Raw genomic sequence first — 27,284 nt, 5'->3', positions numbered from 1 at the left:
GATAAAGAAAGTATTAACGACTAGAAAGAAGGAATGTTCTGGAGCGGGTGAGGAAAAGGAAACGGGCCTGCGGCTCCACCACTCGCTGTAAATAAAGCAGTAGTATGCTACTATTTCACGCCGGTCTTTTGTGAGGATACTTCCCCAGTGCGAGCTGACCCAATTCTTGCCGAAGCGTGCTCGACTCCCACTAGGTATAATGTAATTTTTCATAACGATAACTATCAATCATTTCAATAATTATTATAATAGTATATTGCGAAAACAGCAGTGATATGAGCGGTATTCCTTATTATTACATAACATCAAACGTCACCTGGTTTACGGTCATTAGATTGTGGTTTTGTGATTTCGTGTGAATGATAAGGTACTAATTAATTTGATAACTCATTCATGCGCATCTAATTACCTTATTTTTTGAGTACTTAAGAATCGAGATTAATTTTTTTATGTTTTTTTTTTTAAGAAAGGAGTAAGCTCTTTTCTTGAAGGACCCCATATCGTAAACTTTTGGAAACACTGCATGCGGAAGTTTTTTTTTATTTTAAGAATGGTTTATTTTTTTTTTACGTAAGGAAGCTACTGTTAAGGGGCCGTGCTATCAATTCACCAAATTACTCGCTCGAGTTGTGTAAATTGCTCTATGTGTGTACAACGTTTACACAGTTACATGTTTTGTATACAAAACAAAATATGGATTCAATTAAAGATTACTTAAAGATTAATGCCTTATAAAAAAATTGATTCTTGTCTAGTATCTAGATGTTATCAAAAATTTCGTATTTTCAACATTTTTTTCTATGTTTTCTATTGAAGTTCAAAATGTTTTCAATTTATGTGAGAGTAGACCGTATAGTTTCTGCTTTTGAGTAACACGTAATCAAACATGACTCGGTTGTAAGGGTTCTGAATATGAGTAATTGAAATTAATATCATGACACTGTTTTGAAAAATACTCAACAACCCATCTGAGAGAATAAGAAGATAGATATAGAGATAGATAGATAAGACTTTATAAATTTTAAAAAAGAAGGTACAAATTCTTCCCACAAACGATGATCAACAATGATTAGAATTAGTAGATTTCCGTCACGGGTATCTAAATAAAAGTTAGTTTGTAATATTAAACGTTTATTGTCTCTTGTAAAGGAACAGAACAACATCAAATAGCTAAATTCATATTACATTATTAGCTTAATTGATATATTATTGCATTTGATCAACATATGCAGGTTCTGGCTCCAGGCCTGGTCCATTTTCTGATTCAATGTCCTCACTGGTCCAGTCGAAGTTCAGACCGGTTACTTCAGTAAACCACTTTTGGTAGAAGCCGGGACGGACGTATGCTGTAATCAAATGATAACTTTATAATACTTTTCAAGTGAAAAAATCAGTTTTTCTCTTTTCGTAGAAATCGCATAAATCGCTAACATGGGATAGATATAATGCGATTTGCTTGGTAGAATAGAAGGGTGTTTAAATTAAATTAAGTAATTTAAGTATTAAAAAGATACACGCGCTGACCATATAAGAATCGAAGTAAGAGACTTAGGGGGTAAATTAAGTATTAGAATCATCATTTAATAATAGGCAAAGTTAAGGTATAACTTGAATTTGAGTTTTCTATGATTTTATTTTCAAGAGGTGTACCAATGTATTAAACGCTAAACTTGAGTGAAAATTAATCCGATCAGATTTTTATAGTGAAAAATAGACAAAGATTTCATTCACTATCATATTAATATCTCATCTTGGAACTGAACTTTTGTAATAAGTAATTACAAGTTGTTGTCCTGTTAAATTGATGGAAACAAAAAACATACAAGACGTGTTTTGTTATCTTATAAACCAGTAAATTTACCTGAAGGGTGGGGTCCGTTGCACCCAGCGGAAGATCCAAAACTGACGACTCCGATCATGGTGGGGCGTCCATCAGCGTCAATAATGGTGAGAGGACCACCACTGTCGCCCTAGAATCACAATGGATAATGAAACCAATAGTCATAACCTCCTTAAAGAGAAGAAAGTTCAAAGAAGTCTAGAAAAGTCTGGTTTGAAAACAAGAGAGAAAGATTGTCTTCTGTACTGTTCAGACCTTTCAGATTACAAAATGTGGTAGAATTATGTATTTTTTTTTTTCTTTTTTTATTCATAAATAGGAAAAAATACATGGTATTTGTGGTCTAAGTTAGTGGTTATCTAAGTCACACAATTGGATAAATCTATACCTGGCAGGAAGATTGTGCTGTATCGTTGTAGTATTCTGCGCAAATGGTCTGCTCCTTGATGACGGTGCTGCCAGGGTAAAACAGGAGACATAATTCGTTGGAGATGGCGCGCAGGTACACCCACCTGAGGACTTCAGACGCTTCTCCACCTGTGAAATACCTCTATTTTGTGATTGGCCGAATTTTTGGTGCACTAGAAACCTAGGTACTTGATCATTTCTTTTTAGGTTCTCTCGTTTTAAAATATTTCGAAGTTAATGAACAATGTATTATACGATTTAGTAGGAAGTTACGAACTTATCCAGATTTTACCAGTTGGCTGCTATACCAATTTCTATGTTAAAATAATTAAGTATCAGCAATCCATTACACATTTTTATTTTAACGTATTGCAGTTACGAAATCGTAGTTGTGTATGTTATAGCAGCATAGCATATAACGCAAGGCGTGTAACGCATTGTCTGTTTATGGATGTTGCTCACCAGGTTATATCGTTGTGTTTTTTTTTAAATATTAAAATTAATAAAGTTAAATACAATAGAGAGATACAACTGAGCATTTATTATACTAGCATTACATTACATTTATTATACTATACCGCGGGTTCACCCGCGTAAGACCGTATCCCCTAGGAATATCGGGATAAAAAGTTGCCTATATGTTATTCCAGTTGTCCAGTTATCTACGTACGAAATTTCATTGCAATCGGTTCAGTAGATTTTGCGTGAAAGGGCAACAAACACACACACATCCTTACAAACTTTCGCATTTATAATATTAGTAGGATAGTAGCAAGTAGGATACTGGGTATTTTATAAAATATTACCATTCCACCTGTCGTCAGTGAGCCCGTAACCGCTAACGGTCACTCTCTCTCCGATGTACTTGAGTGCGGTCTGCTCGCTGCTCTCCAACCTGCAGGGCTGGATGTACGCTGGAATAATGATACTATTAAAAACACTCATTCAATTCTCTAAAGGGCCTCTGCGTGGTGGACCTGTGTCCCCACGTAACTCACGTGTCCCCTTCCAAACGACTGGGTTCCTTCTGTACCCGAGTATTATGGAGAGATACACATAATAAATATAAATATGCCTTATCTAGTTACAAGAATTGTCTAATTTAGAGACAAGATGACAAGAATTGTAATTAGTGACAGTCGTTGGGTTCAAGGAACTCGCCTGTGTGGGGAGGCACCAGCTTTCTTTCTTCAATAAGTACAAATATGCCTTCAATTAAAATACATCATATTTACTGTTAACACTTGATATGAGTGGAAAAAAAAGCTAAATAAAAATACAAAATAAGAGATAGATAAGTAATAATTGTTAAAAAAAATCATTAAGTAAGGTTATGTTGGCTTCCCATCCTAGTCCTTTTATATGTAGCAATTAGAAAAATACCTGCTGGCAAAGATTTCACCGCATTAGCAAACATTGTTACTAGATTCAAATATATATATCAATTTATTTAACTAAGAACGCTGAATCCCTAGCCTCGTTTAATTTTTCCAATATTTATGTGATTTTTCCCGATATTTAATAGAATGATTAACACACTAGCTAGAAGGTTTATAAAGATGAGCTTTTTAACAAGTAAGTATCGACATACCAACAATGTTATCTCAAAGGTTCCAATAAAATATTGTTCAATAACTCACGCCCATAAGGTATATGCTGGTCAATTCCCAGCAGAGCGATGTCATCAGTCTGCACTCGGTTGATATTCTCCTGGTATAGCGGGTGGATGTACTTCCTGGTTGCTTCGACGATGTATTCCGGACGTGTAAGATTCGTCAGACCGAAACGTACAACGAAGGTGAAGCGGCTGTAATATGTTTATAGGGAATTAATACAATTTATTATTTATAATTATTTGGTCATCAGATTTTGTAGACGTAGCAACGTTCCAATGTCGAGACTCGAGCACACTTCGGCACAGATTGGGTCAGCTCGCACCGGGGAATAACCACACCCTCCAGAACACCGGCGTGAAATAGTAGCATGCTAAGCTTAAATGTCGTTGCCCATACATACATACTAGCTGTGACCCGCGATTGAAACCGCGTAAGTCCGTATCCCGTAGGAATATCGGTGTAAAAAGTGCCTATGTGTTATTTCAGTTGTCCAACTATCTACGAAGCAAAATAGTATTATTATTCACCAATAGATGTCAGGAAAAAAAACACGAATAAAACACGAATATGACATTTTCTAAAAAAAAAATAGTGAGCAGTGGTGGATCAGTGGTGAGAACCTCGGACTTCAAAATCGATAAGTCGGGGTTCGAGACCGGGCGAGCGTGCAGGAAATAAATTGATTTTTCAATTTATCTGCGCATGGGGATAACATCACCACTGCCTAAAACGGTGAAGGAAAACATCGTGAGGAAACCGGCATGTCCAAGAATCGAAAAAAGAAAGTTCGACGACATGTGACATCTGCCAACCCGCACTTGGCCAGCGTGGTGGATTATGGCCTGAACCCTCATAGGAGGCCTGTGTCCCAGCAGTGGGAACATATATGGGCTGATGATGAAAAAAAAATCCTATAAACATAATTATAAAGATTAGACAAAAACGCTATGAATTGAGAAACTCTCTACAATTTCGGTTAAAAAATGATTAACGAATGGAATTAGATGTTTACAGGATGGTTTTATAACCTATTTTCGTTTCTATAGTAATATATTGCTTAGTACCTGTCGCAGCCCAGCGTTAGCTACATTAGTAAAACAACGCCTTTTAATAAAGAGTCTAGACTTAACGATAGGGCTCATTAAGCTATTTCTGTTCCTGTTCCTGCGATCTAGATATAATGTAAAATTTAATTATCCATTTTTTATATCTTATACCTTTAAACTAGCAATTCTTGTATATATATATATATATATATATATATATATATATATATATATATATATATATATATATATATATATATATATATATATATATACATCTATATATATAAAATTCTCGTGTCACAGTTTTCGTTGCCATACTCCTCCGAAACGGCTTGACCGATTCTAATGAAATTTTGTGTGCATATCGGGTATGTTTGAGAATCGGCTAACATCTATTTTTCATACCTTTAAATGATCAGAGTAAGGCAGAACAGCGTTTGCCGGGTGCAGCTAGTATATATATATACATATATATATACGAAAATAGGTTATAAAACCATCCTGTAAACATCTAATTCCATTCGTTAATCATTTTTTAACCGAAATCGTAGAGAGTTTCTCAATTCATAGCGTTTTTTGTCTAATCTTTATAATTATGTTTCAAATGTACTCAATCATTTCTTTTATCTTTGAGCGTATGACAAAGTATGTAATTAACTTTTGGAGTCATGCAATGTAAGTGTGCTCCTTTTGACATTAAATAAAATTTGAAAATGCTGCAATTATAACAATATTCATAGAAGAAAGTATAAATATTTTATACAAAAACTATTTATATAATATTATTATTTTATTTTTATTTTATTTTATTAAGACTCATTAGCAATTGTACATCGATACATTAACATGAGATAATACAAAAAATAATATATATATGTCATAATCTTCATTCAAATGTCATATTATTTGTTTTCTATCATTATGAACACCATTCATGTTTCTTATACTTTATTGACATGCTTATATAAGTATGGCGCCTTTTAGCATATGTACCGGCATGGTCTTATTTATAATAACAATTTATTGTGTTTCTTTTTTTTCGTTGATATGTACTATAAAGAATAAATAAATAAACTATGTTAAAAGGTAGGATTTAAAAATTGGATTAATTTGTTTGTTAACAGTCCTTATGTTCGAATCAATATTCAAAATTTTGAAAATGAGCACTATAAAAGAATTATGTTTATGTTTTGTTCTTTCAAAATATTAAAACAAATAATTTTAATTGCTTGCTATGATCAATATGTTTAAAGCTCATACTTAGCAAGACAGTGAGCAGCGGTGATCACCCAATTGTGATGGATGATGGACCCGCCGCATGATGACACGCCAGCTGCGTTGTTCACCATTCGCAGGCTGATCTGGTAGGGAATCTGGCCATCTTCTGCCTCCCACCCAGCAACGATGCGGGGCGAAGCACCTGTAGTCATTGAATATTTAAATGGAATAACAAAAATTTAAGTAACATCCATAACTGATATTAAAATCTCTTAATTTTTTCATCTGGAAATGTGATTGTGAACGAAGATTTAAATATTTTGTGTTCACATCGTTTTTTTAAACGTAAGCAAAGATTTTGACAACCTGACAATTATGCTTTTAATAGATTGAGTGTTCTTGCTCAATCTATTTATACTTTCTGAAGATTGTTTTTAATTATTTTTTCTAGATCGCAGTAGGTAAATAATTTCTGATCCTTTATAAAACAATCTTACTTTTACGTGTAGTGAAAAAAAATAAACGATTTCAGTGGAATTATTTTTGTATAAAGCCGTGAAAACATTAAATATAGAACGAATATGTTATTACGTATATGTAGGTGTTATAACTTATTATTTTTGATTACTTACTACGAAGGTTTTCAATGTACGCCGGTTCCTGTGGAGTGTACAGAGAATCACCCTGCAATTGAAATAAATTATATGAAATAATTGAATAAAAGGATGTAAGAAAAGAGACACAGGTGTGATCTGATGATGAGACCATTGATTCTTTTCACGTCTAAACTATTTGGTAGGACAAAGGGGAAACATTGTGTTATTACATTAATCTGATAAAGGTCTGATTTCAAAAATTCTTACACCATGAGAAAGTTCACAATGAATGACATAATAGGTAGGTTTTTTTTATTTAGTGTCAACCCGAGCGGAGACGGGAGGAGCGGCTTGTTATACAAGTCATAATATTGTATATATGAGTTACGTAATATAAGTATTAATGTGAAATGAGGAAAGATGAAAATATGGTTATAACTTCTTTTTCGCAACAACGGAGCTGAATGAAATTTGGCACTTAGATAAAAATATTTAATCCGACTAAGTTCATAGACCATTTATTATCCGGATAACAGGTGATTAAATACCCGGGTTCCAGCTAGTATCAGATAAATCTCATTAATATATAAGTAGTAAGTAAATATACTTGTTAATAATTATACAATTAGTAGCGGTCCGCCCCGGCTTCGCCCGTGGTACATATAGCCTAAAGCCTTCCTCAATAAATGGGCTGTCTAAAACTGAAAGAATTTTTCAGAACGGACCAATAGTTTCTGAGATTAGGGCGTTCAAACGAACAAATAAGCATACTACTTCAGCTTTATAATATTAGTATAGAAATTATTATATACCTGTCCCAGTCCGAAGGCTAACAAGAATCCCAACAGCACGTAAGTTGCCATTTTTTACGACTAACGAATTTTTGTCACAAAAAAACCCCAAATTATATTCCTATCGGATAACAATTATCTTCTAATCTATTGGTGATGAAAAATTAACGAAAAATTATCATATTTATCATAATTAATGTGTAGGTACCTACTGATTTATTTAGGTGTATCGTGTATTTAATTATGTGACTATTTATTATCTTATAATTACAATTGTTGATAATTTCAAATGAGTCGGGGAATAAAATAAATCAAAATAAAAAAACACGCTTGACTGATAGAAACAAATTATTTCACTTGCTCTTATACTATTACTAGCTGCGCCCCGCGGTTTCAACCGCGTAAGTCCGTATCCCGTAGAAACATCGGGATAAAAAGATGCCTATATGTTATTCCAGTTGTCTAGCTGTCTACGTACCAAATTTCATTGCAATCGGTTCAGTAGCTTTTGCGTGAAAGAGCAAGAAACAAACACGCGCATCCTTACAAACTTTCGCATTTATAGTAGGCTATATATGTACCATGGACGAAGATAGGATGAATCGCAAGTAAAAATTAAATAAAATTAATGTATAAAATGAAACAAATGTACACAAAATAACATTTTATTAATATAAGTTACAAATAGGCTTCTTAGGTACAAATATCACAATATAACATTTCACTTAAGCACGCTTAAGTTAAGGTTCTCCTTCATTTACCTATTATAAAAATTCGATTGAACGACTAAGGGTTGGCGCACACTGACACTAACATACAAATTTACTTAAAATATAAAAGTATGGAATGGCAGCTTATCTCCGTGTAATGTGCGTCAAGCCTTATTTTTACAAAAAAAAATAAATAATTGATTTTATTTGTTACATCATAAAAAAAACTAAACATCAGGCAAATTATTAAAATAACTAACTATATCACAACAAAAACTATTTACAATTGAGCTACTTCAACTAATTACGACTAATTAAGTAATAAATTCCATTTTAGGTAAGTAAACGGCGAAGCCGATCCGTAGCGATACGTTTCGAAACCGATATAACCGAATTAAAGTCTAATTGTTAAGACTTTGCGATATAAAAATAATTACCTTATTTAAATTCAATACAAAAATAGTCTTTCTTTATTTCGATCTACCAGTGACAACGGTTTCACTATAAAAGATAGCGCAACGCTTCTGTATTGAAAAAACTGAAATTTAGAGTCTATCACTAAAAATGTAAGGCACGAAACCAATGGCCTTCGTAATAATATTTGTTGTTTTAATTTCGGTAATATAAAAATCGCTATACCTACAGTTTTGTACAAAGATTAACAATTTATAACATTAGGACCACAATATAACAGCTCCATAAAATACTAACCTAATAAAATACAATATAATTGCATAAATATATTTTTAAGTAGGTTCATGTTAACATAGTTCATTGTACGTGGGGCTTATCTAAATCCTTTTTATCTAGTGCGATTGCAATATTGATAAATTACTGTTTTCGTTTTACAATTTTTTACTATAAATTTAAACTAATAGTGGAAAAATTAAGTATCTTGCGTTAAATTTACAGAACTGTATTAAGTACGAATAATGCTTATTAACATTCACATCCGTAGTAATATTATAATTGTTAATGTAACTCTGTCCGACTGTTTTAGACTTATACTATTATATCATTTCTATTCGAAAACATGCGCTGATTCATAATTAATTTCAAAGTGAAAATGCTCGATCAAAAGTCAAAACCACTTGACCATTTCAGGTGAAATTTTAAACGCGTGTGATTATACTAATGGATAAGGGCTTTTGTAAGAAGTAAGGGGAAGATTATGAAATAATTATTGTCTACATAAAAGGTCGCCATTCCGTGATGTTCAGCTGGTAATGTTCCTTACATTACCAGCTTCTAAATTGGGACCAAATGTCAAGAATTCCCTGACAAACACAAACAGAATCACGTCTCGAAAAGCCACGGAGCTATAGGAAAATCTTAACCGCCTCCTTGATACAGTGGTTAACGCGTCAGCGTAGAACCGAGGGCTCCTGGGTTCGATTCCCGGTGGAGATGCTCAAAAAAAATAAATATCGATCTGGCAAGACACAGAAAGATCTGATCACCTATTTGTCCATAAAGATAATCGATGAGTGAAACAGATGAATATCATCTGCCCCATACCCCACTAGGGGACACGGGTCTTCACACTTTCGGAAAACAGAAAAATAATACAGTCGATATAAACCACCATTTCTATTCATTAAATATTGATTAAAAGTCTACTCCCATCATTGTGGGAGTTCAGAGTTTAATTAGATGAAGTGGGAGGCTTTTACACCCAGCCTGGTATTTCAAAGAGGGGGGGATGGTTAAAACTGCAAGCAGCCTGCTAGAGACCCTTAGTTATAAATTCACCAAACGGCAGGGGTTTTGAGGGGTTTTGTCGGAGTAAGGGTTATATACCCATCATCAAAAGACCCCCCACAAGCGACTCCTCAGGAGCTGATCATGATGGTGGGCTCCTTCTTCGCCTCCAGCACCTTGAAGTACACCACCGCGTCGTGCACCGTGGGGAAGGTGTCCAGTTGGAGCTGTTCCGATTCGAGGGAGTTGTATCTTTCTATCATTTCTAGTACTGGACCTGGAAGAGACATCTAGATTTTAGATAGATAGATTAGTTTTATACAATACATAGTATATATAGTACAGTATATAGTCCTAAAGGGCGGGGCAGATCACTATAGCTACTTCTACTAAATATAATCTAAGAATGACTGAATAGCTTCAATCGAGATCGATAATAATCCACTGAGCCACCACTGCTTAGATTAGAGGGAACATTCTCAAATAATTCTATCCTACGAAGAAGTTCACCGCCCATCCCTAGGTACCACACTAAATACTAAAATAACAATAATTTCCTATCAAGCACACAAAGAATGACGTCTTTCGGTTTTAAACACAATTTTTTGAATAATAAACCCAAAAAATATTCAGTAAAATTACGAAAACCCTTCGAGGACTTTGGACGACAGTTGATAAATACATGACCTATCACGTTTTAATGTTATAATAAATTTTTAATTTATTGCTTAATGTAACTCATAATAAATAGATTAATAATTTCGCTCATTACAAGTAAGTTTCCGTGGTGTAGCGGTTATCACATCTGCCTAACACGCAGAAGGCCCCCGGTTCGATCCCGGGCGGAAACAATGTTTTTTCCATTCCATTTATTTCGAAACGTAGTAAATAAAATAACTTAATTCTATTTATGTTTCATAAATAAGAATGTTAGTGTCAGTTTTATTATTTAATTTTTTTTTTATACAGAATTACATGTAGGTACATCGAAAAAAAGAAAAAAACGGACGCTTCAAGATTTAAAAAAAATCTCATTCAATAACCATAAAAATGAGAAAATTTTAAAGAAAAAAATTTAATCTTTTAAATATATCATTAGGAAAGCGTTTTAATGGTATAAAATAACATATATGACCGTTAAAAAAACAAACCGGCCCATATTTTTCAGCTTCAAATTAGCTCACATAAAAAAAAACCGTTAAAATACCGGTAAAAATTCAATTAAACGGTCACAAAACCGGTCCAAAAGCCTCACCATTAGCGCCGGCAAGCAGCACAGCGATGTTGGCGGCCACTAGCTCCCGGTGCGCGCTCACCAGGCTCTTGATCCCGGGCGCGTCCACATACGAGAGCGCCGTCGCGTCTATGATTACGCACTGTATCTGAAAATAAACGAAAAAACAATCTTACTTGACTTTTCATAACAAAGCTAGGAACATAACTTGTTAATAAGCAAACCAATGAATAATCATAATTATTTATTAATTACCTATTACTTAATAATTAACGATTATTGTCAACACATTAATAAAGAGAAATGAAATAAAACTTTATTTCACACAAACATTAAAATAATATATTGTAATTATTTTTTTTAAAACCTTTTAAAAAGACTCGGAACTCACCCTCCTCCCAATATTAGAGTCCCACTCGTACGACTCGCTCTTGGTGAGGTTATCTTCTTCTACCTCCTTCATATAACCGATTTTTCTAAAAAGCGTGTCCCTGAACAGATTCTTGGTGGCAAAGTTGAGCCCGCCGCAGTAGTGGAATATCTTGATACCGGCGATTTCTTCTGCCTGGATAAATAAAACAAGGAAATTAAACTTCCAACTACTGAAAGAAAAAGTCTGTTAAAACTGAATATAACTATGTACTTTACTGGCTGAGTTCGTAATACTATATTTGCGGGTTGATTAATATCAACAGTCAAAATGAATACAAATTTGAGATACAGCCTATAGACATACAGCTTTTGGTGAAAGAATTATTGTAATTGGTCCAGTGATTCCCGTGATTAGCAGGTCCAAAAAAACCAACTCACTAACTTCATATCTTTCTTACGTATGTACTCAAATTTGTTAAATACTTAATCTACAATAAAATAAAAACTAAAAATATTTATTAAACAGTATGGTAATTCAAAACGTTATGTTGCCTTCATAGTATTTGTTATTGATAAAAAAAAAAGAAAATAAGATTCATTCATAAACAACAGACCACAGATAACATTTGTCATTTAATCTGTCAAACAGAAATATGTCACAGCCGGGCGCTAACCCCCGCTTCCATATAAAATAATAAAATAACACAAACTCTAATTAAAACCAATCAAAACAGAACAAAATGCGTTTATTCACGGATACAAAATACCCATATCGCATTAACAATGAAGTTGGTGTACTGGACATAGGAAGATGGTGGTTCATTTTATTTTTAAATATTTTACTCATGTGCTGTATACAATTCTTCATATTGTCTCTGAAGAGTGAAGGTGATATCGAAAATATGATAGAAGTTATCGTTCTACCAACCGAAGCTGTTTATTAACAAATAAACCATTAACTGTTTCATTGTTTGATTTAATGGTAATGAAAAATATTTAAAAAAGTTTTAATCTAAAAATATTATATTGTTTTGCAATGCAATTTGTATAACACAAGATGCAGTCAGGCCAATCATTAATTATTTACGTGAGGTGATTTTGAAATTCATTTTTTATGTGATTTCCTATCATATGTAATTTATGCTTTTAAAAATGTTGCGGATTGATGTGGGTGTCGAGCAACACGCTTCAGCACGAATTGGGCCAGTTTGCAACGAGGATGTGTTTTGTGCGGTGAGTGGGGGAGCCGGACGCCCGTTTCCTTTTCTTGTCCGTTCCCTGTTCATTCCTTCTATCAAGTTGGCAATCCTTTCCTTATCTCTTATTTATTAAGTTTAGTGTAAAATGTACATTTCTTTATTTATAGTTAATACAACTCAGTCTCTGATCACAGCTACTATCTGTTCAGAAACTCCCAAAAAGTGTCTTAATTTGGTAGGGCACAGAAGCCGCGCGATACGTTCGAATGGTTAAAGTATATTCTGCAATTCGTTTTCATAAGCGCGATATAGATTTACGATAAAGGTACTACCGCCATCTATTGATACACAACGAATTAAGATTAATTAACTACAGGTTATTTTTAAAGTTACAATCATTGAAGCAAGTGTTATAATTTATATTTAATACTAGGTCCTGCCGGCTTCGTCCGTGGTACATATAGCACTGAAAGAATTTTTCAAATCGGACCAGTAGTTCCTGAGATTAGCATGTTCAAACAAACAAACCCTTCAGCTTTATAATATTAGTATAGAAGTATAGAATACTAGCTGACCCGGCAAACGCTGTTCGGCCTTTCTCTTATCATTTATGCGTATGAAAAATAGATGTTGGCTGATACTCAGACCTACCCTATACGCATACAAAATTTTTTGAGAATCGATCTAGTCGTTTCGGAGGAGAATGGTTACTAACAATCTGACACTAGAAATATATTTTATTAGTAATATTATAAAGATGGGCGATTTGTATAAAATACACACTTACACGTTTGTAATGTTTTCACACAAAAACTACTGGACCGATTTTAAAATTTCTTTCACCTTTAGAAGGCTAACAAAAGTTAAATCTTGGTACAATATATAGACATATATTTTTTTCTTTGCGATATATACAATGAAAAATATATATAGTCAATTCCCAATAAAATTTTATCTATTTTCTTAATAATTTTGTTTTTTAATTTATCTACCAATCAACCTTGTTCACAACCCTCATTGATCCTTATAGGCGATTAATTCGCATTTTAGTCTAACAATAAATAATATCGCCAAAATTTCCTCACAAATCACTCTATCTCTCTATTCTAAATCATGATAACTTTGCTGGACGAGAGATAGGTAATAGGTTGTTGGAGGGAATAAGGGTAAGGACTGGGAAAGGTAGGGAAAAGGATAAATGGCGAGTATATAATATTTAGTAAATAATATACACTTACAGCTCGGTACCTCTTGATGTCTAGATATAGATCGGTGTCCAACACTCTCCCCAAGAGGCAGGTGTAGGGTTTCTGCGACCTGCAGAATAGTGCCCCTACGCTCGCCAACAGACCTGCCCCTAGGCTGAAATTAGATAAAAAATTTAGCAAAATTTCTAATTTCTAAATAATTTTTTAACAACATAATTATGCGTTTTTTTATGACTAGACGCTCGGACCATTTAATTGAGATAAAAAGTATCCTATCACCCAAGTCAGCTCATACCCTGTCGGTATACGAAATTTCATCAAGATCCGTTTAGTAGTTTCAGGTTGATTGACTGATAAACATCCAAACAAACAAACTGTCACATTTATAATATATTACTGTGAGTTTGATTAGTGTGATAAATGCGATCTTGCATGTTTGTATTTGATGGTCAATTGCGTCAGAACTACTGAACAGATAGCAGTGAAATTTATTACGAATTAGTATATGAAGTAACTAGCTGCGCCCCGCGGTTTCACCCGCGTAAGTCCGTATCCCGTAGGAATATCGGTATAAAAGTTGCCTAAATGTTAATCCAGTTGTCCAGCTGTCTACGTATCAAATTTGATTGCAATCGGTTCAGTAGTTTTTGCGTGAAAGAGCAACAAACGCACACACATCCTTACAAACTTTCGCATTTATCATATTAGTAGGATATTCTCTCTGTGGTACGTGGTAACTCTGATAAAACATCGATTTCGATACATCCACACGCTTATGTACCGTTACAACTGATTCGAACTTTGAACCCACCCAATAATTTCATATTGAACTACTTTAATCATTAAATAGTTAAACATACGTACCCAATGTCTATATTAACTAACATGGTCGTTAAGAATGTGACCAGCCACACTATGGCGTCCAGTTTACTTAACTTCCAAAACCTGAAACGAAGATTTCAGTTAAAGCAAGGCAAAAAAATTATATTTCAAACTAGCGGTCCGCCCCGGCTTCGTCCATGTTACATATATAGCTTATAGCCTTCCTCGATAAATGGGCTATCTAACACTGAAAGAATTTTTCAAATCAGCCCAGTAGTTCCTGAGATTAGTGCGTTCAAACAAACAAACAATCTCTTCAGCTTTATAATATTAGTACAGTAAAAATTGTCAGACCTTGATCGATTTAAATGGGACCACATGGCAGGCACGAGCCTCCAAAAAAAAAAAAGAATCTATAAAACCGTCTGCCCCAGTGAAAACAAAATAACGACAAAAAAAAAAACCACAATCAAATTAAGAAGATTAAAACATATTAAAATGCATTACCCAATAAAAAGTTTTTTTTTCTTCCATAATGGCAATAAGTTTCAATTTGCCAGTGTCAAAATCATCAATAAAAAGTTATGTTTTTAAAATTAAATTTCTATTCAAATGTATAGAAATTCGAAATTTAAAATTCAGTCAGATACTCACTTAGCCAGCTCCTTTATTTGCATGAACATCCCCTTCAGAGAGACCACGATGATGGAGGCGAGAACACAGCGCGGCAACAGTTCGAAAAACGGCCCAACCCAGAGCAACACGCATAGTATTAGAACAGCGCTAACCACTGACGTTATACCCGTTTTGCTGCCCGCCTGGAATCAGGGAAATCACAATAAATTAAGTGAAGTCCCGTGTCCCCCTACTGGGGTATGGGGCAGATGTCATCACATCTGTTTCACTGATCGATTTTTTTAATGGACAAGTAGGTGATCAGCCTTCTGTGTCCTGCCAGACCGAGACGTTTTTTTTTATTGTGCGTCCCCACCGGGAATCATACCCAGGACCCCTCGGTTCTACGTTCACGCGTTAACCACTTTAGCAAGGAGGCGGTCAAAATCACAATAAATACACGTTTTTATATGAGACAATTTATTTGGTACAATCAACTATATTGTCTCACTCTTATACTGAGTATATGTGAGAAAATAAATGTCTAATTCTGGCGATTGTAAAAAGGATAATAAGATAAACTCATTAAATTATCGTATTGTCACCGATCCTTGATAAGTGTACACAGTTTGAATTGAATCTGTCCGTTGAAAGTAGGGAAAAATGGAGTCTAAAAGAGTCGGTTATATGCAAACATACAGGTAAAGCTAATAAAGGCGAGTTAAGAATTCAATGAGGTTCCTAGAGAAAAAAAAAACATTTTACATATTATTAGTTCTATATAATCTGTACTCTGTATTATTAAATCGCGATGGAACTACATTTTAGAATCTTTGATTTACCAAACGAATAAAAAAATATTAGAATGACAATCAACCATTTAAATTTCAAATATATGTATGAATATAGATTTATCTAAAGTATGTTATAGAGCGGAGATATTTGTGTATTTGTATGTTGGTTTATCATCACACAAGAAACTACTGAACCAATTTAAAACAGTAATTACAACTCACTTGATACTGTATGTAGGACCTGGATAGACTAGCGCAGAGCGGAGCACAACAGAAGAATGATCCAAACACATTACTCGCTCCCTGAAATGATAAAAAATGTTTTTTTCAAAAACCTTTAAAAGGTCCTTAAACTAATTTCGTCTAACCCCCTCTATCCCCCAATATAAAGCTTCAATCCTGCCCCAAAACGGAAAATATAGTAATTAAGGTATTTGCAAACAACGTTACTATCGAAATAAAAACAATTTTTGACATTTTAAATAAGAAAAAAAATTTTGACTTTCGGTATTTTCATAAAGCTTGCGTCTTTATTTTATGTCACTCTTGCTGCTCCTGCTATCGTCACTAGAATCAATGTTAATGAGGAGCAGACTGAAACAGGCAACAGGCTAGCAGCAAATTTTTAAATTTATTAGCCCCCCCCTTGCACAATGTTATAAAGCATTCTAAAGCATTTTTTTTCGCCATATTCTACAAAAGAGCACATGAGTCGCCTGAGGTAAAGCCTGGTAAGCGTGTCCAACGCCCATTTATATTTGCAGAGCCCCTAGCCTCAACAGATGTTTATGGGCAATGATGGTCACATAAAAAAAATCGTAAAAAAAATTATTTTTTTATTTTTTTTACGATGTTTTGTTGATAACAACTCACCAGCGCCAGCAGCTCCTGGTTGGCGTCAATCTCGTACTTCTCCTTCGACGCAAATATGAGGGCCATGGACATCGAGATGGTGTAGGTCACCATGGTGATGGTGAACGCGTCGAGCGCTATCTCCGATAGCAGCTCTATTGGGGGCACTTCTGGGACTGGTAAGCTGCAATTTTTTTGGTAAATAGGGTATTCTTTTTGGGGAGAAATATTTTTTATTATTTACACTTTGATTTGTTTAAATTTTTTGTGTTTTTTAAATGTTTTTTTTATATATAAAAGGCCACCGATATCCGGGGGGAGGAATTTTAGAATACTTTAGAAGTTAGAGCTGAAATGTATAAAGGCTTAGGGGTTACGTGATAGCTTAAGGAAGGTTCTAGGTCATCTTATGCGAGATTCCCAACGCAGACAAGTAAGGTAGCTTTAGATAAATGTATGGGAAAACTTTTTTCGCAAGTTTTCAATGAAAATCCTAATCCAAGGGATATTCATCATAAATATGATGAAAACTCATACAGCCATTGTTGAGTTACAACTAACATACCTTTCTTTTAAAACATATAGTATCTATCTTTGTTAGAGCTATCTGCGAGTTAGTTCTGGATTCTATTACCTACAAAAGCTGAAATAACTTCATCGGAAAAGGAAACGTATGCACTATGTTATAAGCAGTAAGATTGCATTGACTCACCCAGTTGGTATGTTTCCGACTAAAGAAATTCCATACAACGCCTTCAAATCGCAGAATTTCGATACGAGAGTTCCCGCCACTATAGCTAGCAGCTCTATCGGCACTGGCACCCGGCTCCGCTTGCTTACCCACGGCTAGAAATTTGTTAATATATATAAATATATTTAACTAGTTTATGCCCGCGGCTTTGCGCGTGTTCAATTCGAGTAAGATCCCTTATCACTCTATTTTAAATATAAAGCTCTCTCTTGAAAAACTCTGTCTGTTAAAAAAACCCATCAAAATTAGTTGCGTAGTTTTAAAGAACTAACCATACATACATATACATAGGGACAGACGCGGGAAGCTTTGCTTTATACTATGTAGTGAATATTTTAATAAATATATTAAACTAGTTTTTGCCCGCGGCTTCGTACGGGTAAATCCACTTAATCCCTCTTTTTCTATGTTATTATACATATAAACCTTTGTCTTGAATCACTCTATCTATTAAAAAAACCCCATCAAAAACTATTGTGGAATTTCAAAAACCTACGAATAAGACAGACGACGAAAAGCGACTTTGTTTTATACTATGTAGTGAATACTATGGAGATATCTCTTCTATATTATAGTTTACTATCTGCGCCCCGCGGTTTCACCCGCGTAAGTCCGTATCCCGTAGGAATATCGGAAAAAAATCTTGCCTTTGTGTTATTCCAGTTGTCCAGCTATCTACGTACCAAATTTCATTGCAATCGTTCCAGTAGTTTTTGCGTGAAAGTGTAACAAACATACACACATCCTTACAAACTTTCGCATTTATAATATTAGTAGGAAGTAGGATAGGATAGGACTCACCTTCAGCACCTCATTGTTCAGCGCTATGATGGTGCAGGCTATGGCCGATATCGTGAAGGCCGCCCAGTTCGTGTTAGGCAGGTTCTTGAACATCTCTATGACTGTCTGCAATATTCATAACTCTTTAAGCTAATTTTTACTTATTTTCAATCGACTTGCAAGAAAAAAGGGTCTCAATTCATAGTATTTTCTTGTGTTTGATTTTACGCGAGTATTATACATTTAGAAATTAAAAACTTTTTAACGGATTTTGAACGCGATCTTTTCATTATATTATTAACCCGACGTTTCGAACACTTTACAGCGAGCGTGGTCACGGGGAGACAAGGTCTCGTTTCAGTCAAATGTACTCGGTTGAAAATTTTCACAATAATAAAGCACAAAATTAACGTAATAAGATAATTTGATTAAACGTTTTATGTGTTTTTGACGATCTTATTATAGGCGATTGTGGGTGTGTGATAATGGGTTTGTTACTTCTGAACTTTCGACTGGGTGAACCTATTTTTATGCTTATTATTATTCTAAATTTATATATTTTTATTCTAAAGCTAGCACCTCGAGTGTGGTCCAATTTAAATTTTAACTAGTTCTCACAATTTAAGACAGTTAAGTTTTTCAATACTTCAAATAAAATCCTCAACTACCCGCATAACTTACAAAAATGACTTTATAGTTATTGCCCAGCTTCGGCAGCTTTATCCCGAACAGGTCTTTCAACTGCGACGCAAGCACGTGGAACGAGGCGGCCGTGGTGAAACCGGACACCAGCGGCTCCGACAGGAGGGTGGACACCGCGCCGAGACGGAGCACCCACATCGCTACCTGCGGAAGGTCGAAGGAATTATCCTAAGCATTAGCTTATACCACTGTACTTCTCCTTACAACAAAGAAAGTAGCAGAAAAGGCAACGCGGATGGTAGAAACAGAAATGCTTTTGACGTGACAACGTCTTAAATTAGGTTGCGGCTCGGAGTCACTCATGAAAAAGTGTAACGCCCGGTAACGTTACGATGAGTCACCGAACTATGATTTCGCCGCGCGCGCAGCATTAGAGAATTAGGCGCATTGAATCGGCGCGTGCTTGTGTCTCTGACTCTGTCTTTCACGAGCGTTCTTGGCGTTGTCACGTAAAATCTTCGCCCGTAAAACCGACTTTACAAGCAACCATTTTTTATGTGACAGCGGGCAACTGTGCTGGTTGGCATGATGGTAAGCGATAAACATCACCCATAAATTTCGCAGAGGTAGTGCCTCTACGAATGCGCTGCCCGCTTTTAAGGGTCAGAACAAGGGAACAATTGACGGCGGGGATGAAGGAATGGACTGGGAAGGATGGGAATATGTTACCGTCTCCCACACGCTGTACGAAACACAGTAATATGCTACCCTTTCACGCGGGTTTTATGTGGGGGTGTGATACTTTTCGGTGCGAGCTGTCCCAATTCGTGCCGAAGCGTGCTCGACTTTCACATTAAGATCGACAGATAATGCTTGCAATGGAATAAAGGTGCATAAAAGGCAACATAGATACAGAAGCAGACAGAAATACACTACAATCGGCAGCCTTATCGCTACGAAGCGATATCTTGTAGGCGACCTAAGGATACAGGTAAAGGTAAATAAATCAATAGATAGTGCCATACAATATATTAAGCGAAGTCTTTAGTATAGAAATTAATGTAAATTGAGTGAGAGTGTTTGTAAACGGCCTTAGATAATAAAGCAACTTGGAGATGGTTTCCAGCCATCTCTGCCAGGCAAGGTTCCTTTTAGGCTTCTACCTACTTCTACCAGACAACGAAAAGTGAGATTAAAGTATCTTTTAATTATTTCACAGCTAATATTCATCTCTTAAATTAAAAGGCGAGTTGATAGAATAGGTTTATATTAAAAATTAATTAATTAAACCAAACCAACCTGTATTAATCCAACAGCCAGCGTCACTATACTGAGAATTTGTAGTGGCGTATACTGCGGCGCTACTTGTATTCCAGCTGTATTATGAAGAAAATACGATATTATTATAGTAACAATAAAATTAGCAAAAATGTGTATTGGAAAAAAATTAAGGTCTTCTCGGTTTTCCTATAACTAACTTTAAGTTATAAGCAAGAAAGAGCGGTAGCTTCAAATCACGTTTAAAGCATTAGATTTGTTGACAGATTTAAGGCAGATGTTGCTAGAGTTCGGAAGATTAATTAAAAATCATCTACACACTTTATTAACTTAACCAATAATTAAATATCTGAATATAATAATATCACTAGCTGTGACCCGCGGTTGAAACCGCGTAAGTCCGTATCCCGTAGGAATATCGGCATAAAAAGTGCCTATGTGCCTATGTGCCTATTTCAGTTATCCAGCTATCTACGAAGCAAAATAGTATTATTATTCACCAATAGATGCAGGAAAAAAAACACGAATAAAACACGGATATGACATTTTCTAAAAAAAATTCCTAGCTAGATCGATTTATCGCCCCCGAAACCCCCTATATACTAAATTTCATGAAAATCGTTGGAGCGGATTCCGAAATTCCATTTATATATATATATATATATATATATATATACAAGAATTGCTCGTTTAAAGGTATTAGATTAAGGGGTTGTCTCTCTACTACTTTGTTTGATACAAATATAATATTTTATAAATTCAATAAATTATTATAATTTTACCATCACTTAAATCAGTTGCATTCGTAATTACAGGTATTGCTGGGTGTCCTGAATGTTGAGTTACCACCTGGAATATAAAACGAGTGTCCTTTACCTTCACAAATAAATATATTTATCTCTAGAATATTTGAATACAAAAATTCTATACAAATTTTTGAAGTTATAACTTCATATGGGGGGGTAAATCACTTTGTTACGTAAAGCGTTACGGCACCTGTCCGGCTTCATTTTTTCTCACGCCGAATGTGTTAGATTAGTTATCACTTATGTAGGAGATGTATCTCAGAAAAAATGTTCGTCTCAGGAGGCAAGCACGTTTTCTTTTCGTTTTATATAATACTAGCTGCGCCTTGCGGTTTCACCCGCGTAAGTCCGTATCCCGTAAGAATTTCGGGATAAAAAGTTGCCTATCTATTATTCCAGTTGTCCAGCTGTCTACGTACCAAATTTCATTGCAATCGGTTCAGTAGTTTTTGCGTGAAAGAGCAACAAACACACACATCCTTACATACTTTCGCATTTATAATATTAAGCAGAATATAATATAATATATTATAGCATAATACTATATGAAGATAATAGCTTTTATGTAGAATTATGCCTGTTTAATTGCCTCGATAAACTGGAAATTTATTAAAATAACCTGAAGTGTTTTAAGCACAACGAGACAATATTAGACTAAGATTCTATTTTACTTAACCCAAATTCAAAAGCTTCATGTTATTTATTGTTGTTATTTATAAATGTTCAAAGTTTATTTACTCTCAATTAACACACATAAATCTAACACACACAAAAACACAAGATTCCCAAATGACCTCACCTTCCCGGCCATCAAGCAGGCGACCGCGAACGTCCCCATGGACACGTGGGGGGACGTCCCAAATATCACGTATATGAGAACTGGGAAGAACGCCATGTACAAACCGACGATCGGTGGCACTTCCGCTAGGAGCGCGTATGCCATGCCTGGACGAATAAGGTGATAGTTGAAAACAACGTACTATCGTTATCATGACTACATAGTATAAAGGAAAGTACAGAAGGGATTTTCAAAGGGGTCTGAAGTCTGAACTAAAATCGTTTAAAAAACAATGAGATCATGCGCTGTATAGCGAGCCGGCTTGACTGCTGGTATGTGGACCACTGCTGCAAACTTTCTGCTTTCATTATAGCAAATATATTGTAGTAGTGGTTGACATACCTAGTAGTCACAATTATTGTATTAAAGACATAAAATACTAACATAGTTAAATACTAAAATACTAACAAGATTTAATTGTTACTATCAAAATAAATATTATTAATCTTCAAATAGATACCGAAAGATCACATAACCTCTAAAAACCGGTGATAAATTAATTTCCATATCCTCATACCTTGCGGTATATGCATGACCGCCGTGGTGGCTCCAGCAACTAGGTCTCCGATCAAATCCCGCTTGGGGCTGTACGCTGGCAGCCATTTCACTATGGGCAGGGAATTCAAGAGACATTCCGCAAAACCGCAGCTCTGGACCACTTTCTTTGCTCTGTAGCTCACTGGAATAAGGTTTGAATTTGATTATCATTATTAATAGGTCACATTTTAACCACGTCCGGTTTTCCGCTTGCTGATTATGTTCTTGGTAGCCTTTTGACGTAAATTTCCATACTTTATTTGCCATTTTAACTAAATTAAACAGAACAATGCATGAAGCCTTGAAACTGGCCTTAAATATTTATTGACCTAACACTGCGAGTTGTTCAATCACCATCAATTTGATAAACTTTAGGTTCAAATAAACTTTTTTTTTTTTTATTTATTTAAATTACATCGAGGCGACATAAAAGCAAGCTTCGGTACAAATTGGAGGTCGCACCGAGGAAGTTACGTCATACCCCCAAAAGAAAGATCAGTATTCAATAATAACATGCAAATGCTACTGTTTTTAATTATTCGGTGAGAGGGGAAACCGGAAGCCTGTATCCTTTTTCTTCCCCTATCCTTTTTTCCCTCATCAGTCCTCTCCTCATTCCTTTTCCACAAAAGTTGGTTTTTGAGGCCATACATCTTGGCAATTAAGGGCATGTCTGAAAATTTTCATGGGCGGTGTTAGTCGCTTACCATCAGGCGATCCACGAGCTCCTTTGCCAACACCCACATAGGTATACACATATACTCACAAGGTTTCTCAGGCACTTGGTAGTCAGCATCCTTATTTAGTGCATCTTGCTGGTACACCCTTCGTATCACGTTGAACTGCTGGCTGGAGCGAGCTTGTAACCTGTAACAGGATAATCTTAAATAATATATTGGTAAAAGATTGGACAGTCTTGGACAGTTCGTAGGGTAAAATAAGTCTTATCTACAGAAAAGAAAGAAAGAAAAGTAGAAATATTCATATAAGGTCACTGACGACCCTGGGGAAGAGGAAAACTCAGACATTTATTTATTCAAATAGACTTCTTCCATGATAATCATGCCAAATAACAGTCCTATAACTCCAAATTCTAAAATAGAACAAAAAAGAACGCAAAAATAATCACCCCAAGCGGTTGAAAACCCACGGAGTTACCGAATACCTAACAAAGCCTCCTCTTTATTTCCCTCGACATTATATCAACATATCATATCAAGATCAACTGAATAAAAGAAAAACGCGACTACATGTAAGTTAATTTTCATAGTAAATAAACTTGTTAAAATTGTAAATTTATCTGCCAAACATACACCTATTTTTTTCAATAAGTCTCTATACGAACGAATATCTCTTAACCTAAAATCTGTACGCCACCGATCATATGACCACATGGCTTTTAAATAAAAGAATCATTACAATCGGTTCACCCATTAAAAAGTTATCGGGTAAAAAATAAAAATACATTCGAACTAATACCCTCCTTTTTCGAAATCGGAAATTGAAATGAAGGCATTCCTAACACATAATCAAATATACCTAATTGCATGGGAATTTTCCACATTCAGAAGAATCATCAACACAAAATATATTCGCTCTTATAGTAGATTAACGCGTCGTTGTTTTGTATAACATTTTACTGTAATGATAAAAAATAATGTGTTTCCTTGTTACTTGTATACGAAGCTGTTAAATAATTTATTGACATATATTATACGGCGGGTTGTCTCCTACGCATTTGTGAGTGATTACACATGACCATCATCTTGGGTCCGGTTCTGGGTTCGATTTCCGTTGGTGGCGTACAAAACAAAATGTCTTCGGTCTGGCAGGATACAGAACCTACTTGACTATAAAGAATATCGATCAATGAAACAGACGTATACCATCTCCCCCATATCCCACGAGGGGACATGGGACTTTAGTTATAAAACATATTCATTTTATATTACAATGCAATATATGTGAAAAAAGCAGTGGTGGCTGAGTGGTGAGAACCTCGGACTTCAAAACCGAAAGGTCTGGGTTCGAGACCGGGCGAGCGTGCAGAAAATAATTTTTTTTTGCACATGTAGATAACATCACCACTGCTTAAAACGCCGAAGAAAAACATCGTGAGGAAACCGGCATGTCCAAGAATCAGAAGTTCGACGACATGTGTCATCTGCCAACCCGCACTTGGCCAGCGTGGTGGACTATGGCCTGAACCCTCATAGGAGGCCTGTGTCCCAGCAGTGGGAACACATATGGGCTGATGACGACGACGATGACGTAGATTTATGATATGCTTCAGAATATATGCTAACTTGATAGCGTGATGAAAATACAGTACAACCAATTTGATACAATAGAAAGAGATCTCTAAATACTTATTTTAACATGGTAATACACGGGCATTCATTCTGATTGTTTCTCAAAATCAGGCAACAAAGCTATTTAATAGCACTATATTTTCTTAGTACAATCAATAGATTTTTAATAAGCCACGTATCCTTATTTCTGATCAACGATATGTACGCATGTGTGCGCGGCCCTGTGTATCGACAGAGCCGAGACCGTTGTTTGTAAATGTGTGTGCGTCATTTGAACTCTTCTAGTCTCTTTCAGCAGGGGAGACTTCGTAATGCAGATGGCAATTGGGAACCACTGCAGAATACCGCTGGCTATTACGTTGTAGAAATATTATGTATTATTCATTTTTGAATAATAGACACAGAAATATTTAATCAATGCATTGATGATGAATGATGGTTGTATTTTTTATTTATATTTTATATGTGTTGTTTGGAAGTTGTTGCGTGTGTGTTGAGATAAGTGGTTTTTTTATCAATTTCTGCTTTTGTTTATCTCATTAATTATTATTGTACATAAAAGGTAAACATTAGATTATTTGTTATAATAGTTGCTTAGACTACTAAATTAATATACAACATATACAGTTTCCATCATCGGAATCCTTCGTAACATTATAAATGTGACAGGCTGTTTATTAATTCGTTTGTTTGCCTTCCCTTCTAGTCGCAAAGAACGATGTGTTTTGTGGCTAGAGATAGGTATGAGACTAGAGTGACATAGGCAAGTTTTCCTAGGTGAAAAATATCATTAATATGGGAATTTCCTGTGACCAAACGGGCGAACCCGCGGGCGAAAGCGCGTGTGCTTATTGTACTGGCTAGTTGGCTTGTATGTACCTACCCTAATATTATAAAGAGGATATTTTTGTATTTTTGTATGTTTGTGACGTTATCACACAAAACCACAGGACCTATTTCAAAAATTTTTACACTGAGTGACATAGGCTATATATGCACCACGGGCGAAGCCGGTTCGAACAGCAGTATATTGTATAGTTAGATAAAAATTACCAATCATCATCCGATTCTTCATCTTGCAACAGAGGGATATCTTCATCATCACCAAGAATCCGTTTTTTGGCGAAACTCTTATGAAACACGAGCGTCTTTGTTATTCGCATATTTGAAATATCTTCATTTATATTAACTTAATACTATTTAATTGCTCAATTTCGACAACTATAATAAATTAACTTAAGATAAATTAACTAATATATTTAAGAAACTTGTTAAAATCTTTGATTTATAATTGCATGGTAAAATAAAATACAATACAAAAAAAGAACTAACAAAAAACGTTACAAAAACGCGCAAAATCACTTCTCATTTCAAAATTTCAAAGCGCACTGTTAACGATTAAAAAAAAATTATAAACATAACCGTCCAATTCTGTTCCACATTCGAACTTAACACAACGAGCGAATCGATACACTAATCGATTAATAATCGGTAAATAAATTACACACATTAAAAATCGATAACCGACCGCGTAAATAAATAGTTTACTTGAAACTGGACGTTGGCTATCGTAATGTTGCGCGCGAGTTGCAAACAATTGGTACAGATTTTAGGTTTTCTAATTCAGATAGATTGGCTAACTTCTAGTCATGTTTTACTGAAGCAAGGTCAAACGTTTTCTAAGCTTTTTTATATGCACTGCAGAGTCACTGTAAATCAGTTGGTTCGTTCATACAAATATTTTATTTAAAATGTTCCATTCTCGAGCGTGGTGTGTGTGTTCATATAGAAATTTAATCACATTCAGTTTGTTAATTTTTATAGTTTTATCTGACTAAATGAGTGACGTGCGTACAGAATTCATAACTTAGTTGGTTATGAATTCAGAGCGCACGTCAGACCATTTTAATTTCAGACAAACCTGAAAAATTAAGAATCTGAAAAAAAACCAAATGTGTGCGCGATACAGTGAAATTATAAGAAAAAAGCATCCATCCTGAGGCCGGTCTAAGACGTTGCTGTCTGTCTGTACGTCTTTTGTTTACCAATTCTTTGCAGTTGCTCTCTAACTATTCTGCACGGAACTCATAGTGTGGCTAGTGGGACTCGCAATTGACCGATTTTTAAAGAAATAAAACTATTTTTGACCATGTGCATTCTAGTTTTATTTCAAACTAACTGCACCCCGCGGTTTCACCCGCGCAAGTCCGTATCCCGTAGGAATATCGGGATAAAATGTTGCCTATATCTTATTCCAGTTATCCAGCTGTCTACGTAACAAATTTCATTGCAATCGGTTCAGTAGTTTTTGCGTG

The 27,284-nt window shown here is 35.1% G+C and overlaps 2 protein-coding genes and 1 non-coding gene across 6 annotated transcripts in view; 1 reads left to right on the top strand and 2 right to left on the bottom strand.

Moving 5' to 3' along the window:
• Positions 1 to 1,118: 1,118 nt before the first annotated feature.
• Positions 1,119 to 7,590, bottom strand: LOC119835325 (collagenase-like). The gene is made up of 8 exons (XM_038360086.1): positions 7,540 to 7,590; positions 6,764 to 6,815; positions 6,174 to 6,333; positions 3,889 to 4,055; positions 3,055 to 3,162; positions 2,229 to 2,377; positions 1,862 to 1,970; positions 1,119 to 1,346 (listed from the first exon to the last, which is right to left on the bottom strand). The coding sequence occupies exons 1-8, from the start codon at positions 7,588 to 7,590 to the stop codon at positions 1,207 to 1,209; spliced, it is 936 nt and encodes a 311-aa protein (XP_038216014.1). The 3' UTR covers positions 1,119 to 1,206.
• Positions 7,591 to 8,169: 579 nt separating this feature from the next.
• The window catches only part of LOC119833189 (prestin), a 33,927-nt gene continuing 14,812 nt past the window's right edge, over positions 8,170 to 27,284 (bottom strand). For all 4 annotated transcript variants that reach the window (XM_038357116.1, XM_038357097.1, XM_038357089.1 and 1 more), the window contains 16 exons: positions 23,424 to 23,524; positions 22,638 to 22,799; positions 22,082 to 22,227; positions 21,259 to 21,325; positions 20,498 to 20,574; positions 19,238 to 19,402; positions 18,578 to 18,682; positions 17,738 to 17,871; positions 17,047 to 17,209; positions 16,396 to 16,476; positions 15,419 to 15,582; positions 14,807 to 14,887; positions 13,973 to 14,096; positions 11,555 to 11,728; positions 11,185 to 11,311; positions 8,170 to 10,206 (listed from right to left, as the gene is read on the bottom strand). In XM_038357116.1, the coding sequence (XP_038213044.1) occupies positions 10,061 to 10,206; positions 11,185 to 11,311; positions 11,555 to 11,728; positions 13,973 to 14,096; positions 14,807 to 14,887; positions 15,419 to 15,582; positions 16,396 to 16,476; positions 17,047 to 17,209; positions 17,738 to 17,871; positions 18,578 to 18,682; positions 19,238 to 19,402; positions 20,498 to 20,574; positions 21,259 to 21,325; positions 22,082 to 22,227; positions 22,638 to 22,799; positions 23,424 to 23,524 (2,017 nt within the window). In that variant the 3' untranslated portion in view covers positions 8,170 to 10,060. The remainder of the gene's footprint in view (positions 10,207 to 11,184; positions 11,312 to 11,554; positions 11,729 to 13,972; positions 14,097 to 14,806; positions 14,888 to 15,418; positions 15,583 to 16,395; positions 16,477 to 17,046; positions 17,210 to 17,737; positions 17,872 to 18,577; positions 18,683 to 19,237; positions 19,403 to 20,497; positions 20,575 to 21,258; positions 21,326 to 22,081; positions 22,228 to 22,637; positions 22,800 to 23,423; positions 23,525 to 27,284) is intronic.
• Trnav-aac lies at positions 10,708 to 10,780 on the top strand. Its single transcript has one exon. It is a non-coding gene; the product is annotated as a tRNA-Val (tRNA).

The sequence above is a fragment of the Zerene cesonia genome, chromosome 2, assembly GCF_012273895.1.
Source record: "Zerene cesonia ecotype Mississippi chromosome 2, Zerene_cesonia_1.1, whole genome shotgun sequence".
NCBI classification, from domain to species: Eukaryota; Metazoa; Arthropoda; class Insecta; order Lepidoptera; family Pieridae; genus Zerene; species Zerene cesonia.
The sequence above is the reverse complement of the archived record's forward strand: the minus strand, read 5'-3'. Positions and strand labels throughout refer to the sequence as shown.